At 42.2% G+C, this 19,769-nt stretch overlaps 1 protein-coding gene across 1 annotated transcript in view; it reads left to right on the top strand.

Annotated features, from left to right (window-relative positions):
- myripb (myosin VIIA and Rab interacting protein b) overlaps nt 1–19,769 on the top strand; it is a gene marked incomplete at both ends in the record, with an annotated part of 103,341 nt that overhangs the window by 76,385 nt on the left and 7,187 nt on the right. The window contains 7 exons of the mRNA XM_079260060.1: nt 1,664–1,800; nt 10,714–10,794; nt 13,389–13,486; nt 13,722–13,802; nt 13,977–14,129; nt 15,616–15,787; nt 15,917–16,431. Coding sequence (XP_079116186.1) covers nt 1,664–1,800; nt 10,714–10,794; nt 13,389–13,486; nt 13,722–13,802; nt 13,977–14,129; nt 15,616–15,787; nt 15,917–16,431 — 1,237 coding nt within the window. The remainder of the gene's footprint in view (nt 1–1,663; nt 1,801–10,713; nt 10,795–13,388; nt 13,487–13,721; nt 13,803–13,976; nt 14,130–15,615; nt 15,788–15,916; nt 16,432–19,769) is intronic.

Here is a 19,769-nt window from a genome sequence, read left to right as displayed (position 1 = left end):
AGTAGGAAATAAAAGGAAGCCAGACCAAAGTCAATTTATTTTTTTTTTTGAGGCAAACATTTGTCTAGTTGGCTTTAGTCTCAGCTGATTGTAGTTTCAGCCATCGAAAAAGAGCTATTATTGTTGTGTTTGAATTGTGCGTTTTGTTTTTAAAAGGTACAATTGAGCAACAGAGACTAACAACAAGCAAGCAGATCCATTTTATCTTTACTTGTACTGTTCCACTTTATGGATGCAGCCTAATTTGAAAATGATTGAAAGATTCTGCTCTGATAAAACCTCTACTTCAGTGTTCATGCCTTCTCCTTTTCTTCCGGATCTTTCAGTTCAAAGGTTGCCCTAAGCTGCACTGGCTCAGTTCAGAGTGGAGGTATCTGTATTTCCACCTCGTACAAACCACCTCTACGCTGTTTTGCCTTCACATTCATTCCCTTGCCTTTTTTCCTGATGATTTTGGGGGGGAAAAAAAAAAAAAAAAAGCATGTCCACCACCATTAAAGTGACTGGGTTGACCCGTGGCATGAAATTAAGGACCTAAGCCCATTTAGCAGCCCAGCTGATAGAGGCAGAGGATAATAAATCCAGGAGCTCACTGGCAGCTCACTCAGCCTCAGGGGCACTCAGGATGCCTTTATTAGCTTGGCTATTTTCACCCCCACCTTCCGCAGCCTGTCTACTCATTGAGAAGAAGCATCAATATGCATACACTCTGCCATATGCTGTACTGTGTGTCTTTTACTTTCTCCTTCTCCTTCATGGTCAGGGAAACGGAGACCTTGACATGCTCATGTTACATTTGTGTGTCCCAAGATATTGAATTGAAGGCCAGTCTAAAAATACGTGTTGTGTATGGATTGGCTGTTGTCTGACACTGATTTGGTAATGGTGGGAGGATAATCAGAGGATATAATTAAGGTTTATGAGGGGCAAAAGTCTATGTTGAAAATGTTTTAATGACTTGCAAAAAATGTTCAGACAGACTCAAACAAAATTCATTAAAATAAACACACTGGGTTTGTTTGAGTGGTTTTGTTTAGTTGAAATCTGCTTTCTTTTGGACGCACTAATGTATGTGACAGCAGCTGCCAAAGCCAAAGGAGAGCAGAAGGGACAGCGAGATTAAACACGGAGCTGGCGGAATTTCATGCGATCCAAAGCAACACTGCCGAAAAACGGAAGCCCTTTATATTTTTTCTCAAGCTTTTCATAGCCCGCCCCGTTATGAATTTATTACTGATTATGTAATCATGTGCTCTCTGCCAGGGTCTGCCTGGTTGGCATTCAAGCACCCACCCAAAGCCCATGCACCAAGAAATAAGGAAAAAGCCAGGAAATCTAAACATTCCCCACAGTCAAATGTGCAGCTTTCATGTCTTTGCACAGAGGTGCCAGTAAATCCCTTCCAAAAGCTAATAAAAGTATGTAACATCACAGCCCTCTCCTGTCTGCATCTCTTATCTCCATCAAAGGTCTATAAGCTCTTTTGGACTTTAACATTTACAAGACCCTCAACTTGTGTGAATGTAATGTCTGGCTTAAAATCAAAGTTATAATCCTGCTGTAATTATAAAACAATCAGATTGCTGCCAGTTTTACTGCCATCTGTTCTTTTTTTTACTTAATGTCATGTTGTTTGTTTTTTTCCCCTCTGTCTTGTCTGCAGGATTTTTAGGACGCAGTCTCTTGAATGGTATTATAACAATGTGAAGAGCCGCTTCAAGAGGTTCGGCAGCGCCAAGGTTTTGAAGACTCTGTACAGAAAGCACATTATTGAGAGAGGAGGGTTCTCTGATCTTCCAGGTAAAGTGCTCTGATTAGAAGTGCATGTTGCCAGTCTTCTTCCACATTTGTCGGGTTGTTATTGAAGCAGTTCTGCTGGTTTGGCTAAAGACATTTCTCCATGTTTAAGGATGAAATCATTCTCTTTTCACATTGGAAATCATCTTTAAAGCAAAAAAGGGGAAAACAGGAGGTTAGGGTTGAACAGATATGAGCTCCCCTAAATGCTCATTAGTCCTGTTAGTACAATGACTACTTATGTTGTCACAATTTCTTCTGCTTTCTTCTGAAAGATTTGTTTCATTTCTTCCTATCTGGCAGAAACAGATTCTCCACATGGATTCTTCTTCAGGTTTTTAGTTCAGGTTTAGTTAAGATGAGGCTTTTTTTTTTTTTTTTTTTACAATGATTGCACTTTTGTTTATTTGACTATTGGTTTTATAGTTAGATCTGCATGTGCACCTGCAGATGTAACGTGAAGTTGCTTTTTCTGTGTGTCGTGTCAGAGCTGATCGCGGTGACAGACTGTGGATGAGCTGATCTGTGGAATTGTCCTGCCAGTTAATCTCATGCTCGGGCCACTTTGCATCCAGAGCAAGATGGCAGCAGGACAGATTTTTTTTTCTCTCTTAAGCTCCCCTCCACCACCACCATAGAAAGTTGTTTTGAGCCAGCTGCATCATGATCGGTCTGTGGCTGACAAAGAAGCATTATTTCATATCCTGATACATGGGATTATGGGGATGAAGAGAGCACAGAGGGGATGAATCAGGTCAGACTTAAGGCACGACTGGATGAGGTTGAGATGAGGGGATTTCTGGAAATGCATCATAACCACAAACAAAGTTTAGCTTGTCTGGGATTTATGTAACATTTGGAGCAAAATCATAAGAAATTAGGTTACATATGGAAAACAGAGCTCATCTACAAAAAAAAAAGGAAAACTGTCAGTTTTACATTTTTGACTTTCCTCTATTATTACCTTAATTGGCAAAAAATAAACCAAATGAAAATATTTGGCTCCCCAAAGAGCTTTAAATACATTGCTCTAAACTAAAGTTGAAATCATATAACGCTGGAAATCAGTTCTGTTAAAATGAAGGCAGCAAAGAAACAGAAAATCATGTTGCATTCACAGAAAATGAGAAATAATAAAACATTAATAAGGTGAAAAAATCTTATATAAAATCACATGAAATTAACGTGCAATGATGAGCATGGGGATGAGAATAAGTGAAGTGTGGAGAGTCTGCACTTCCAGGCATTTCTGACATTTTTCTGCTGATTTTGATAACTGCCATTGTCTTCATAAGCCTTCACAGGACAATCATCTCCCTTCTAAAGCTCCAGTTTTGGGTTTTCCTCTCCACTGCTCATTTCCTTTGGGTCTGTATTGTTGTCTCTCTTCCATCATGTCGGACTGAAATTGGAGGATTATGTGACTGGGCTGATGGTTTCCCTGCCTGTATTATCCCAACAGTTGCTTCCAGTCCCCCACTGCTTGCATCACTGCCCCTTTGTATCCAGATACAGTGTGGTGTGTTTGCATGTGAGGGCCCCAGTAAGATGCTTGTAATGTGATATTAAAGCTTGAGTGATTCACATTGGAGAGCCTCACATACACTGTCAGACCTTTCCCAGATGTTCTGTATTTGTGCGTGTGTTGACATAGTTTTTCATCCTCTGTCAGCTCCCTTCATGTTCTGTATCGGATTGCATGAAAAGGGATTTTTTTAAATGTCAAAAACAAGCCAAGCCTTTGAAAGAGAATAACATTTAAACATTTTGTGGGAAATAATGGGGCTTTTTAAGTGTCTTCACAAGTGTTAAACTGTGTCATGTTTACTATACGGGAAGGCTTCTGCACATTAGTTCAAACAGAATTTAATGAAACTTCCAATCTGCATGTAAATAGCATCAAGTTAAAAAAAAAAAAAAGGGTTGAATTAGATTCATATGTTGCTCATCAGCAAACTGATGTTACACCATCTCACTTCATTGCAGTCTTGTCTCTTCATGCAAAAGCAACCAGTGAAAGGTAAAATTTTCTCATAAACCCAGCCAGATGAGGAATCCAGACTGCTATTATTCATGAGCTACCAGCAAATCATTCATTTATTTATTTATTTATTTATTTATTTATTTATTTATTTATTTATTTATTTATTTATTTATTTATTTATTTATTTATTTATTTAAACACCAAAGGGGTTTGCTGGCAGGGAAATCAATTCTGTACAAGTGTGAAATGTCAGCTGACATGACAGCCCGTGAGAGTGATGTGGCTCTTTTACATCTATCAGGTCCCAGAAGAAAAGGTGTGACCTTCATACCAACAGGAGAAAAAGAGAAAGAATAAAGCTTCCCCGTGTCTTGCAGTGAATCCTATACTGTCCCCTCTGTGGGGGTGTCTGTCCACAGGAGTAAGTGGAGGCTGACAAGGGGCACAACCTTTGGAAAGTTGGCAAATTACATCTGAACTAAGTGCTAGTGACCACATACAAAGAGGTCATATATCAATCTCTGTTTTATTTGAATGACAAATGATTATCCCATAGCTTAAAATGAGGACTGAAAGCACAGAAAACAAGATTTTTTTTTTCTTTTTTAATTCTATATGCACAAAATTGATGTGCATAAATGACACATTAAATAGGAAAACCTGATGTTACTGCCAACAAGATAGATGTGTCACGCAGCAGAGAAATCTAACCAGGCTAACGTTTCCTGTCACTCTGTCTTTTTAAGCGAATGGTCTATCAATTGTCAAAATGATAGAGTAGTGGAATAGGATGAAAAATTAAAGCAGAAATTCTGACATTTACAGAAAGTCAAGTTACCCTTGTAAATAGTGTGCATTAAAAAATATTCACTCATTGACCACTTTATCGGGTACCTGTTTAATTGCATGTTACTAATAGCTAATAACAGGATAATAATGCAAAATGTTTTCAAATATCCAGACATGGTCAAGACTATTTGCTGAAGTTTAAAATGATGATCGGGATGGGGAATAAAGGAGATTTAAAGGGGTTTTGAACCTGACATGGTTGTTAGTTCCAGCAAACTGGTATATCAATGTCTCTGAGAGGCTCTGTGCCTATTCAGAAAGATTAACGAGACTTAATACATTCATTTTTTACTCATAAGTTTCATATTACTGATTGGGGAAATGCACAATATATTTTATTCAAATCATTATAAATGTATTGAAGATCCATTGGAAACACAATCAGTGTGCCACTGATTACCTTTGTAAATCCCCTTTGGATTAAGCTCTTGGGTCAATAGGCCAAACAACTTTTTGCAAATGCTACAAAACTGTGTTACATAATGAGTCCAATTTATTTTCATTTTTTCCATCCCAGAGGTTACATTTCTTTTTTCTTTTTTTGTAACAGCTGCTGGGTGGTATGCAAGTTCAGATCAATACAAAAAGCTTGGATCAGTAATGCTACACGAGAAAATAGAAAGTGAGAATTAAACTCGAGCATAAAACTGCTTTGATCCATTTCTGCCCACTGAGTGGCTGCAAAAGCAGTCTGATGCAGACGGTTACGTATGGCTGCAGTGAGTCACTAAACTGTGACCTTGGGTCCTTTTTCTGTCCTGCTCTGCCAAAATAGCGAAACACAGAGTTTTTGATTCACTTTCGAGAGTTTTTTTTATTCTTCTGCACATTGTTAGATAAACCTGCTCAGTTACAGCTCAGCTGTTTGAGATACTCAGAGGATTGTTGTCACTTCTGGGATTGTTTATGTGTTGTTCTGAAAGCTTTGAGCCTCAGTGGATGGTGCTCTGCCTGTAAGGAGTGGAAGGTAGACAGAAAGATTGCTGCTGAGAAGCAAACAACAAGGGTTTGGACCTTGATGCAGTCATTTAGATTTGTTGGTTTATACACATTCAAGCATATTAATATATGCAAACTGCTAATGCCAACACCAAACCTCCTTTTACCAATTTGAGCTACATTGTTCAGACATTTTGATCAAACTGTCGGCTATTTGAGATAAATGCACTCAAAATGGACAACTGAATGATGGGTCGCAAGGCTTCATTACATAATAGCTTTTCTGGTTATAGTTTGTTCCAGTGGTTTGTGTGGAATTGGCATTTTGTTCTACACATTTTTTATCCCTCTGGCTGTGTCCTGGATTGTTTTCCCCTAACGTTCTTCTTAGTCTTTTTCAGTCTTTATAAAAGATTAGCCGAACTGAAGGTAGGCGACTTTGGTTGCTTTCTGAAAACATAAAAGTGGAACTGGGAACGTTTAATTACTGGGGACTTTTTGTGTCTTCAATTTAAGTTTTATTTGAACTTTGGGCCACATTCTCATCAGCCTTTTTTATGAGAATCCAAGTCCATTTACTCGGACAGTCCGCTTTGATTGGGGAGCTGTAAATGCGCCAAACAAATTCTGATTCGGCCTAAAGAATTGGACTCAGTCCGCCTATAAACGTAGATCTCGGCTCATTTCAAGCGGGTCAAATACAGGAAGCGGACTACAAAAAAAAGTCACTTCCTGCATTTGGCTTAGCATTGCATTGTGGGTAAATACATAAGAGTCCTCTACCTCGTCTTTTATTTATACTGCAAACATTGTTGCAGTGTATTTCTGTAGTATACTTGCATAAGACAAAATAAAAAAAAAAACTAAATCACAATAGTTTCCTGCTCCATGTTAACTCGCAACAGTTTTCTTCTTCCCACGTGTCTTGTCCTCTTTTGCTAAATACTAGAGCAGCGCCACCTTATGTGGGAATGGGGATATGTTATTGTAAAGGTTTGGCTCGTTTGACCAAAGACCAGCATGAATGCAATCTGTGTATCAATGGATACACCCCACTACAACTGAGCCGAGTCCCCTATGGGACTGAGTCTAGAGGACTATCTTGATGTGAATGCACCCTCAAAGACCACTGTCATCCTGAAACCACCTCTGCATACATGAGACTAAATTTGAATGATGCAAGTACCATCTGAGTTGGCAGTGATATATTCTACAAAAGTAAACTCTGCATCACTTGTTTTTGAGTTTATGGCTATGTCAGGGTTTCATTTCCTCAATGAAAAGTATATAAAACTCCCAACTATCTCTGTAATTATGGTGACAATAAACCAGGCCTGCGTTATGTAAACAGACATCCTGTCAGTTCTGCCTTTGTTCTGGGGACTGTGTGTGCCGCCAGATGCTGCATTGTAATTGAAAGTAAAACCTTCTGGACTCTCCCTCCTACTGCTGCTGCTGCTGGCACTTCAGGAATGTTGTTACTGGTTCATTTATTTATTCAGACACTCTCATCTCTTCCTATTTTTTCCTTCTGTCGCTCCACTTAGTCTGTAAATGACAATATGTGTTTTAATCAAGAGCATGCAGTGTGGAAAAATATACCAGACAAATGCAGTGTTGCACCTGTAATATGTTAGCTATAACTTTGTAAGTTTGCAGACACAATCTTAGTCAGAATGCTGACTTTGTTTTGCTTCACTGCTGTGTTTAAGCAGGCAAGTTTATTTATAAAGCATATTTCATGTACAAGACAACTTGTGCCATTCATAAAACATAATCAACATCACAGCAAAGTGCAAAAGAATTTCAATTAAGAGAATAAAATTAGGATTACAAAGACAAAGAAACAAGATCTTTCCTTCTCTGCAAAATTTTATTTAGTCTAATCTCAAATCTGTCAACTGGGTCTGTTTTATTTTTATCATCCTATTTACTCTTTACAATTTTTTTTAATCTAAAGTTATATTAAAATGTTGTCATCACTGTGAATCCTGGTTTGGGGATTTCATTAATGCACATCACCCCTTACAACAAATCGCCACCACACTTAAGTTATTTGTTGGTTTTACCATACATAGGTAAAATATGCATGAACAGAAGGGTCAGAGAACTGCTAAACATGTTTTTTTGTTTTTTCAGACCAGCAAGAGTGTCAAACAACATTACTGTAAGAAATAGATTCACAAGAAATATCCGACTCCTTACAATAGATAAATAGAAACTGTTTTATTCACACATGCTAGAGAACTGAAGCGCATTATGTTTTCTTGTCTCATTTGCATGCAGGCCATGCTGACACACATTCTTGAACTGTTTCTACTGAATGTAGTCTTTGGAGCTGACGTTGTTTTCATTGGATAAAGTTTAAATGCTTACCTCAGCCCACTGTCTGGGATTTTCTGCAGAGAGACTGTGTGATTATGGGTCTCCACCACAAGGATGGCTAGGTTGTTGGAGACAATAAATTGTTGGGTCTGCTAGGATTGACATGTGTCAGAGCCATGGTATCACAATGTTTGCTTGCCTTCTCTTTGGGATATCAAGATTCAGTGCCACTCTTGGTCAGCTGACACATCATTCTGTTGTGTCTCACTAGTCGTTGTGTCATAGCTGCCCTGACATATATGAGTCACAGGTGACCGGCAGCTATGAACTGAAAGAAAAAACAGATAAATGTTGCAATGCCATTTGATACTAATTGTTTTCCTTTATTTAATCATGCTGATATATATTATTTAAATCAACATTGTTGTAGTAAAACTGCATTGACATTGTAAGTTGAAGACAGTTGCACATATTAAAAAAAAGAGCCAAAGAGCCGTTGACCTAATATTTAGTTTGCTTCAGAGCTTTCCTGCATTCATCAACTGTCTTTTCTCTCTCTTAGCTCATTCCAACCTGCAGCAGGGTCGTAACATGCAAGCTTCTCAAAGATTTATAAAAGTTTACATGTGAGGAACAATATGACACCTTGAAGCGATAGATTCCTCTACTGGGAGTTAGTGAGGAGAAAGTTGAATAAGCATTTCATTATTTAGCTCCTAATGGTGTAACACAACAGGAATATGGGCACTTGACTGAGTAGAAGCTATTTTCTCCCACTGCATGTACACTAATACGTTACCACAGATACATGTGAAGAAGCCAGATGCTAATTCTGTCTCAAAAAAATAGCATTAAATATAAATACTCCACAAAATGCAAAACCTCGCATGAGTAGGTTTACCAATGCAATCTGTGAGATTTATGAGCGAGATAAAAGAACAGATGGTTAAACAGGGTGAACATACACTACATTCAAAGAGCACTGCAGGCTGCATCTGTATTGTGGAGCTTTTTCTGTGTAGATGAGACAGTGTGTGATTCTTGCAAGGAGACTTCCTTTCTCTTGCAACAGTTCTTTTGTGTCTACATTGTCCAGAGGAGCTGAAGGTAATTTCCCCTTCTATTGTCACCTTCCACCTCATCAGTCCCTATAATCCAGCTGTAACCAAGTGAAAACAGTGCAGTTCTGTTGGATGCCACTTCATTCAAGGTGAGACAGGCAGGGCAGGACCGGTGGAGAGTGTGATGTTCTGCAGGCTTCTTGCACTGTGCTGCAGCTAAGAGGACTCAGCTTGGAAATGGAGGTGTGGGGAGCAGTGTGATGTTTAAATATCCTTCAAGAAGAGAGTAGATATGTGGGGAAAGTTACTGGTGAAGCAACCTGTTACTACGTGTGTTTTCTAGTTGAGTCACTTCACATGAAAATAAACCAATGTGTGACTTTGTAATCACTCTGCAGAAGGAAAATGTTGCAGAGGCTTGACTTACTGTAGTTAATCTTGCAGAGAAACTGAGATGGTGTAACATGTTTCACATCTGGCTTTGCTACTTCTGCTGTTGATAGGAGAGAAAAATGTTAGCTTCTGATTTTGATTAGTTTACTTCCATACACTAAACTATAAAACCCTCTCGAAAGCTTTTTTTTTTTTTCCCCAAGTGTGTTGCTTTTCATTGCAAAATACATAAATTTACACTTGACGAAGATGTCAAAGTTTCATCCAAAAGCCGCGCTGCAGAGTGAAAGAATGGTACCTTTATGTCAGACTTTTTCCTTGGCAATTGGTCTGCAAGTGGCTCTGGCTGCTTGGCACAAACTCTTTGTACATTGCAGCTTGTCCAACAGGAGAATCAACAGAACTTCACTGACTAAAGAAATGAAAGGATTGGTAAAGAATGAGTCATGCAGTGTGTCTTAGCAGAAGGCTGGCAGAAAACTTTGTGTTTGGGTTGAAATTTGGTTCTATTTTGGCTTTGGATACTAACCCTGGTGGAGCAGTAGCCACACTTGTCATATATTTTGTCTGGATTCGAGTTTGCGTGGTCAGGGAATGGAAATGTACCTGGACTCTGGTCAGTCGAGGAGCTTACTTCACATGGTTGTGGTGGTTTGGCGAATCTCCCTCTTGTCCTGTCTGACAGTTTGTCTTTTTAACAAGCTGCATGTCCAAGTAAACTCTTCAGTTTTACAGCTACGCTAACGAGAAGGCCACAGTAAATGGGAGCCACAGGAGAGATATCTAACAGGAGTTAATGGGCCACTGAGGGAATGTATGGTTTCTGAAGGCGGAGATGTACAAGAAACCACAAGATTTTGCTCTGGCCTTTCATGGTTCTTTAAGAAATGAATTGAGAAATCTCAACTCATATTTTACGACCCAGAAAAGTCCCCTAGATTTTTTTTAATGAAACATATCTACATAAATAAAGCAACAACTCATAAGAAAACTGTGATTGATATCGCAGTCTTCTGTCTGCAAATATGGAATTTGTTTGGAAGGCAAAACAAATTATCAGATGAATTGTAATTTCTTTTCAGCTGTCATTTTTGGTTTTGTATTCACAATAGGCACCAAGTAGAAGAAAACAAAACAATACAAATGGCAAGATGACAAAGTAGAGATGGGAATACACTTGACAAGCATGCAAAAAGAGGGTTTTTTTATGCACAATGCAACCTACTTTCAACTTGGCAGCAGCACAAAAAAGTCTGCAGCAACTTCATTGCAAAAGTATGATGTGCGTAGAATTTTTTGCACTGATGTGACAGGCGTCCGTATGAAAGCTTTTATCTGAAAGCTTCGTTTCATTCTCTGTTTCAGAAAGCAGCGTTCACGAGGGAAGCAACGACAACGATGGCAGCATCTGCGGCAGCGACTCAGTCTTTTACAAGCAGAGCGAAGGTGAGAGCAGTGCTGATGAACAGGCAGCACTTTGTGGCGCTCCAGATGGGTGATTTCAGCCACAATTATCATCAACATTATCTTCACCACTTCGCAGTTCTTTTCTCGCCTGCTGGTTATTGATTTTTCCTTTTCACCTCCTGTTCCCTTTTATGCTTTCTTGAAAGATTGAGCATTTCTCTTTCTTGTTTTACTCGTTAATTGTTGGAGACCATTTAACCAAAGGCATCTGTGTCTGAATAACACATCACTGCTACAAAGCACTAAAATTAACTTCAAACACATGGAGTGACAGTCCTCTTTTAATCAGTAAATTGCACACATATTGAAATTTCCATGCACACAGTCACACATAAAACCATTGACTTGCCCTTTTACACATGCAAAAAACACAAAATTATAGTTTGTTTCTCACCACAGGCAGCAATTTCAGACATGCAAGCTTAGGCCATGCACACACATGCTCATAAACAAATACATATGCAAACAAACTATGCAACTGCATGGCGTTAATCTAACAGTTTCATTTGTTTGCTAGTAATTATGAGCTATTTGTGCAATGATCAGGCTCTGCCATTTAGATTACTGCAGCTCTTGAAAAGTGTGGTGATAAAATATGCTTTATGTCCGTTAGTCAACAGCATGTATGTTAGTCAGTGTTGTATTTTCATTCACCAAGCTTAAACAGTTTAGTACAATATGAGAGAAAGAGAGCACATTGACCTATGGAAGAGAACAGAGGTGGATGTTTTCAGGAACCTCTCCATTGATGAAAAGCCTCTTCACAGCAGGAAGCAGGTGTATGTGTTTCACCTTAAGTCCTCTATAAAGAGGAGTTCATGAGGACAAATCTAGTTGATTCACTACAAGGTACAAACCATTTAGCAGCCTCGAGAATAGAAAGAAGCTGGTTTAGCTCTGGAGCAGCATTCTTTGGACGTATTAAACTCAGATCAACCTCCACCAGATGGGACGAAGAAGATATGAGGAAGGCTTGGAACAGCTTGTGATCCACAGTACAGCATGTCTTCTGTAAAACATAATGGAGACATGCATGGCTTCCTGTAGCTCTGGGTTGATGTATTGATGTATTGATGATGTGACAGCAGACAGATGCAGCTGGAGGAAATCTGTAGTTTAAGGGATTTGCTTTCTGCAAAGATTCAGCAAAGTTGAGAAGATTTCACGTTACAGTACAGATAAACAATAACCTAAAACATACTGGGAAAGCAAGCCAGGAGTTTTTAAGGCAAAGAAGTGGCATATTTTACCATGACTGAGTCAGTCATCAGATCTCAACCAAACTGACCATGAATATCAGAGAGGAGGTGGGCAAAAAGACCCCAAAGCAAGCAACAACTAAAGGCAGCTGCAGTAAACGTAAACCAACATACTACAAAAGAGGATGTTAGGTGATGTTTGTGTGTTCCAAACTTCAGGTAGTCATTGCCTACAAAGGATCTTGACAAAGTCTTAAAAATAAACATTTTCATTCATTTTCCCAACCGCTCAGTCCGTTTAATTGTGTCGGGGAAGCTGGAGCCTATCCCAGCAGTCATAGGGCGAAAGGCAGGGTACACCCTGGACAGCTCACCACTCCTAGCAGGGCCACACAGAGACAAACAACCACTCAAGTTCACTCTCACTCATATGGGCAATTTAGAGCATCCAATTATTAACCTAGCATGCATGTCTTTGGATGGTGGGAGGAAGTCACAGAACCCGGAGAGAACATGCAAACTCCACACAGAAAGGCCATTGAACCAGCAACCTTCTCGCAGAGAGGCCACAGTGCTAACCACTATGCCACTGTGCAGCCCAAATAAACTAAATAAATATTTATGTACTTTAGGTTTGTAATATTAATCGCCTAATTACTTTTGAGGCTTTGCATAAACATGGTTGTAATTTCTAAATGCTTTATTAGATCATTTTGTTCAACCCCTTAAAATAAACCTGAAAGTCTGCACTTAAACTATATCTCACTTGTTTCAGACCCAATGTGGCAGCTCAAAGAACACAAATGATCAAAATGGTGTTCTTTCTCTGGGCCTAACAGTATGTGCTTGAGCTATTCAGTTGGGTTGAAATCTGCAACTTTACATCTAGATGGTACTAAATCCCACAGAATGCCTTGTGATACTTTGTTGGTTAAGTCAGGTGATCTCTTCCTAGTGGACTCAAAGCCTCTTTTTCGTACATACTTACTGCCTTGGAAAACAGAAGATATAAGCAGGTAAATTCCAAACTCAAGGCCTCAAAACAACTGACCTTAACTAATGTTTGTTATTTTCTAACATGATGTGACCCATGACTTCCCCAAAGGTGACGCATGCTGCACAGTTTCAGATTTCCACTGCAGGAAATTTAATAAGCTTGCCAGTATCGAAAGTAACATTTTAACATTTTAGGCTGCTGATTAAACCTAGTTAAGTTATTACCACTCAGCCTGAGGAGAAACATGAATATCCACTTTGTACTCAGATCATGGCGGCCCACCATGTGCATATGGTGCTCCAAATGATAAATTTCATATGAGAAATTTAAATATCAAGTAACAGCTGCAATATTTCTGTCTCTGACCCGGATACCAGGACACAGTATGGCAGAGACGCTCACAGTTGCCCTGCGTGTTGCTGAGGAAGCTATAGAGGAGGCCATCGTCAAGGCAGAGGAGTTCCAGGACAGTTTGGTAAGACATCAATCTGATCTATAGTTGTCATTTTAATCCCTTTCTTGTCATAATTTCCCCTGTTTTCCTCCACAGTTGAGTTATGAACTTCTTTGTCTGTTCTTCTATTGCTTCCCTATTGGTCTCAGTATCAGCAGGATACAGTCATGGTTTTTGGCTGATATTTGTGTGCAGAGCCTCTCCTGTGGTTCACAGCCGCTTTGAATACAATATGCCTGTGTGTATGTGTGTGTAGGAGAAGCAGAATGAGGCTCGGTATCTGCGGGACCACAAAGAGGAGCTCATAGAGGAACTCGCCACAACAATTGTCCAAAAAGTAGGTCAGCTAAGTATATGGTTTTTATTTTTTCCCTCCATGAGGAGGTATTGGGATTTAATTTCCTTATTTGTATTGATCATTTTTTAAATAAATGATGCTTGCTAAATAGCTCTTTTCTCAGTCTCTTTTTTTTTCCCCCTCCATCTTCTTATTCCTGTCTTTTCCTGTCAGATCATCCAGAGGAGGAAGCGGTCAGAGATGCAGACAGAGTACAACTTTGTCTGGCCTCAGCCTCAGTCTCTGATCCAATCTGCTGAACTTCCCTCTCCCTCTCAGCCACACACGTCATCACAAGACCCTCACAAGACATCCTACTCTCTCTGGGTGAGTCTGTCACACTCATCAAGAACAATTCACACAACTAAAAGCATGTATATATGTGCTGTAGTTACATCAAAACACGGTTGCCCTGTTGGTGGGTGAAGACTTTCTTTGTTGGACCTGCCTAACAGGGAGAAAATCCCTAAAAATATAAGCAAGCTCTCATGCAGTTATGTGCTATTAGTATTTGTTTTGTTCAACTACATTAAAAATGTCCCTGTGGATAATTAATCTTAAACAATAGATACAGATTAAAGTTATTAGAGGTTAAAATAACTCAAAGGTTAGCCTTGATTTGGCAAACGTATGGAATGTCCTGTGTGAGTCTTTATCTATGCATCAGGATTTTTCTTTGAATAAGGAATCAAATGTAACAGTGAGCAACAAATCTGACCTGCGTGCTTGACTACTATTTTTGCCTCAGTAGAATATTTGGATTTTCTCCTTTAATAAACAAAAAAAGCATGCAAAATGGACTAAATGTAGGCTGAAGTAGGTTTGTCTGATGACTTCTAGCGAGTCAAAAGAAAATCCAAAACAGGCATTTTACTTTGCATTGTTCCAGTAAATGTTCCAAATATACACACACAATATTACAACAATGTACCTGCTACACAGACAGACAAAGTGTGCACACAGACACAAACCCGTCAGTGGTTCACGCAACCAGTCAGTGGGGACTCCTATAGATTTGTCATTGTAATGTGTGTGAGTATGTGTGTGACCAGAGCATCAATGCCGCACTCCCCAAGCCTCTCCGCTCTGTTTCCTGCCGTTTCACTCGTAGAAGATCAAAGTCCTGTGAAATACGCGAGATCCTTCTGGGCTGCTGAGTCCCAGTGTTTATCTGCTTTCTGCAAACACACTCACTGAAACACAGAGCATGCAAATGTGCTCCCACAACTGTACTGAGGCTTTGTAACAATAAATCCTAATATTACATCCCACCCATTTTAGGGATGGATGCTTTTTTTCTGGGATCAAATGCCCATTTAAAATCTAAAAGTGTTCACTTCAGATTTTCCTACTGCACATGACAAAAATCTACTGTTTTGAATTTATTAAAATCCTGAGAGAGGTTTTATGACACAATCCTAATTTGTTACATGTGAAAAAGACACACGTTCCCATTTTATGTCCTTACTGAATTAGTTCCTTGTTTTGTAGCGCCACCTGCTGGTGACTGTGTTCAATCACAGCCAAAGTGATGGAGATTATTCCTCAAATATGGGTCAATTTACAGTAGCCAGAAAGAGAAATAGTCCTGCTTTGGATTGTGCAAAGAAATGTCAATGCAAGTATTTTGATCCATTTACGACTACAACATGCATTCAATAGTTATCCATCTAACACTTTTTCATCTGCTAGTCTGCCAAGATTTACAGTAAATTAAAAAAATAATTGTTATATGAATGGCTATAAGCTACCTAGAGGAAGAAACTTTTGTTGTGTATGACTGTTAAATTCAGTCCATCTGGTAATCTTGCAGCGATCACGGTCAGCATTTTCCCTCACAAGTGACGACTCTCCAGACAAGGGTCCCGAAGAAGAGGCAGCAGGAGCGGGAGGCGGAAGCTTGCAGGAGTACGCTTCTCTAAAGAGAGAGGCCAAAGCTGCGTCCTTACCCAGCTGGAAAAGCATGGATCGCTTAGACAATTCCAGTAAATATAACACATTCTTTTGCTTAAAGGTTTTCTTTTTTTCCTCAAATGCATGTGGACAAAATGTTAAAAAAGGAAAAATAATTTTCATTATAAAACTTTCTGCTTCTGCTGATAATGTTCCTCCAGGTGCATCCTCAGTGCTCCAGAGCCCAGACGGGAACTGGATCGCTCTGCACAGTTCTCAGCTGTCTCGGCCCAGCCTGCTCACCAAGAGGAAGAGCCTGGTGTTTAGCGTGCTCGAAAAGGAGTCCAACGTTGTCTCTGCTTACGATGAGATGGGCTCAGACTCCGAGGTGGAAGATGAAGGCGGATGGGGATCGGCACTGCAGCAGTTTCGACGCAGACTGTCGGATGAGACTTACTACACAGATTCTCAGCATGACCCTGAGTGGACTTACACCCAGCACCTCCCCATTACCTCGCCATCCTCCGGCCAGTACACCAACACAGAGACTCTCAACTCAGACTCTGAGGCCTCGTCATGTCCTCGCAAACCACATCATAACTTGTTGAGGAAGAAAGGACCTCCGGATGCTTTTCTGCACCCTCATCAGCAGCCAATCTACCATCAACATCTTCAACAGAACTTCACTCCATACCTTGGCCATTCAGAGGCACTAGATGTAAACTTTAACCCTAAGGTGACGTGTCTTGACAGTACTATTTGCATTATGTAGTATTGTTAAATGGATTTATACAGAAATTGGGAGTCATGGGACTGAAGTTTCTTATTTCTTCCTGATGATGATGGGGACTGCAGAGCTTTCTGAGTTAATTAGATAGGAGGAAAATGAAATAAGTTGCTGCAGACTATTGTAGGAAAACACACACACACACCATGTTGAGCCTCATGCTGACCTGGAGCAAAGGTTTTCCCAGATAAGCTACATCCATCCATCCATCCATCCATCTTCTGCCGCTTATCCGGGGTCGGGTCGCAGGGGCAGCAGCCTAAGCAGGGAAGCCCAGACTTCCCTCTCCCCAGCCACATTTGCCAACTCTGCGGGGGGGATCCCGAGGCGTTCCCAGGCCAGCCAAGAGATGTAATCCCTCCAGCGTGTCCTGGGTCTTCCCCGGGGTCTCCTCCCCGAGGGACGTGCCTGGAACACCTCACCAGGGAGGCGTCCAGGAGGCATCCTGACCAGATGCCCGAGCCACCTCAACTGGTTCCTCTCGATGCGGAGGAGCAGCGGCTCTACTCTGAGCCCCTCCCGGATGACTGAGCTCCTCACCCTATCTCTAAGGGAGAGCCCGGCCACCCTGCGGAGGAAACTCATTTCAGCCGCCTGTATACGAGATCTCGTTCTTTCGGTCACGACCCACAGCTCATGACCATAGGTGAGGGTAGGAACGTAGATCGACTGATAAATCGAGAGCTTCGCCTTCTGGCTCAGCTCCTTCTTCACCACGACAGACCGGCGCAGAGTCCGCATTACTGCAGACGCTGCACCGATCCGTCTGTCGATCTCACGCTCCATCCTTCCCTCACTCGTGAACAAGACCCCGAGATATTTAAACTCCTCCACTTGAGGCAGGACCTGACTCCCGACCCGGAGAGGGATATCCACCCTATTCCGGCTGAGGACCATGGTCTCAGATTTTGAGGTGCTGATTCTCATCCCAGCCGCTTCACACTCGGCCGCGAATCGCTCAAGCGAGAGCTGGAGATCACGACCAGATGAAGCCAACAGGACCACGTCATCCGCAAAAAGCAGGGACCCAATCCTGAAGCCACCAAGTCGGATCCCCTCAACCCCTCGGCTGCGCCTAGAAATTCTGTCCATATAAGTTATGAACAGAATCGGTGATAAAGGGCAGCCTTGGCGGAGTCCAACCCTCACCGGAAACGAATCCGACTTACTACCGGCAATGCAGACCAAGCTCTGACACCTGTCGTACAGGGACCGGACAGCTCGTACAAGGGGGTCCGGTACCCCATACTCCCGGAGTACCCCCCACAGGAGCCCCCGGGGGACACGGTCGAATGCCTTCTCCAGGTCCACAAAGCACATGTAGACTGGTTGGGCAAACTCCCATGCCCCCTCCAGGACCCCAGAGAGGGTATAGAGCTGGTCCACTGTTCCGCGACCAGGACGAAAACCACACTTGCTCCTCCTCAATCCGGGATTCGACTATCCGGCGGACCCTCCTCTCCAGGACCCCTGAATAGACCTTACCAGGGAGGCTGAGGATTGTGATTCCCCTGTAATTGGAACACACCCTCCGGTCCCCCTTCTTAAAAAGGGGGACCACCACCCCAGTCTGCCAATCCAGCGGTACTGCCCCCGATGTCCACGCGATGCTGCAGAGGCATGGGAGCTTTTTGACCACCTCAGCGACTTCAGCCCCAGAGATAGGAGAGTCCACCCCTGAGTCCACCAGCTCTGCTCCCTCATGGGAAGACGTGTTGGTAGGATTGAGGAGGTCTTCGAAGTATTCCCTCCACCGACCCACAACGTCCCGAGTTGAGGTCAGCAGCACCCCATCTCCACTGTACACAGTATTGATGGAGCACTGCTTCCCCCCCCTGAGCCGCCGGATGGTGGACCAGAATCTCCTCGAAGCCGTCCGGAAGTCTTTCTCCATGGCCTCGCTGAACTCCTCCCATGCCCGAGTTTTTGCCTCGGCAACGGCCGAAGCCGCATGCCGCTTAGCCCGTCGGTACCCATCAGCTGCCTCCAGAGTCCCACAGGCCAAGAAGGCCCGATAGGACTCCTTCTTCAGCTTGACGGCATCCCTCACTGCTGGTGTCCACCAACGAGTCCTGGGATTACCGCCACGACAGGCACCAACGACCTTGCAGCCACAGCTCCGGCTGGCCGCCTCAGCAATAGAGGCACGGAACACAGCCCATTTGGACTCAATGTCCCCCGCCTCACTTGGGACATGTTCGAAGCTCTGCTGAAGGTGGGAGTTGAAGCTCGCTCTGACAGGGGACTCAGCCAGACGTTCACAGCAGACCCTCAGAACACGTTTGGGCCTGCCAGCTCTGACCGGCTTCCTCCCCCACCATCTGAGCCAACTCACCACCAGGTGGTGATCAGTTGACAGCTCCGCCCCCCTCTTCACCCGAGTGTCCAAGGCATGTGGCCGCAGGTCCGACGATACGACTACAAAGTCGATCATTGAACTGCGGCCCAGGGAATCCTGATGCCAGGTGTACATATGGACACTCTTATGCTGGAACATGGTGTTCGTTATAGACAATCCATGACGAGCACAGAAGTCCAATAACAAAACAGCTCGGCGCCTCTCACCATGAGCAACTCCAGAGTGGAAGAAGGTCCAGCCCCTCTCAAGGGTACTGGTTCCAGAGCCCAAGCCATGCGTCGAGGTGAGTCCAACTATATCTAGTCGGAACCGCTCAACCTCGCGCACCAGCTCAGGCTCCTTCCCCACCAGAGAGGTGACGTTCCACGTCCCTAGAGCCAGCTTCTGCAGCCGGGGATCGGACCGCCAGGGTCCCCGCCCCTTGCTGCCGCCCAGCTCACATTGCACCCGACCCCTACGGCTCCTTCCGCAGATGGTGAGCCCACGTAGATAAGCTACAATATTGTGATAATGTTTTAGAGAAGAGCACTTTGAAAAATGCAGTGGATCAGTTGGTTTATGGGCGTCAGGAGAAAACCCTTTCTTCAGTAAAACATGTTGTGTCATGCTGTGCAGCATCTTTGATGCCTCTGGTACTGAAGAGGCAGAAGATCAAGAAAACTAGGCTTGGAGTGAAGGTCTTCGGTCTGTCTGCAGGTCATTAACCAGAAGCATACATCAGACAACCCATAAAACATCTCTGAAAATAGAGACAGTTCTGGACAATAATAAGACCTGACTTAAGTCATATTGACAACCTTCAGAATGCACAGAAAATTCCCAAAAGCTAAACGTGTATTTAACAGCATGTATATAGGTTTTTATGTCAACTTTTTCTCTGAAAACTATAAAGTTACAAAACATTTTCCTTTAAAAGTTGTGCAAAGTA

This window comes from Telmatherina bonti (assembly GCF_933228915.1).
Source record: "Telmatherina bonti genome assembly, chromosome: 20".
In the NCBI taxonomy this organism is placed as follows: domain Eukaryota; kingdom Metazoa; phylum Chordata; class Actinopteri; order Atheriniformes; family Telmatherinidae; genus Telmatherina; species Telmatherina bonti.
Note: the sequence above shows the minus strand (reverse complement) of the source record. Positions and strands in the feature narration are given on the sequence as shown.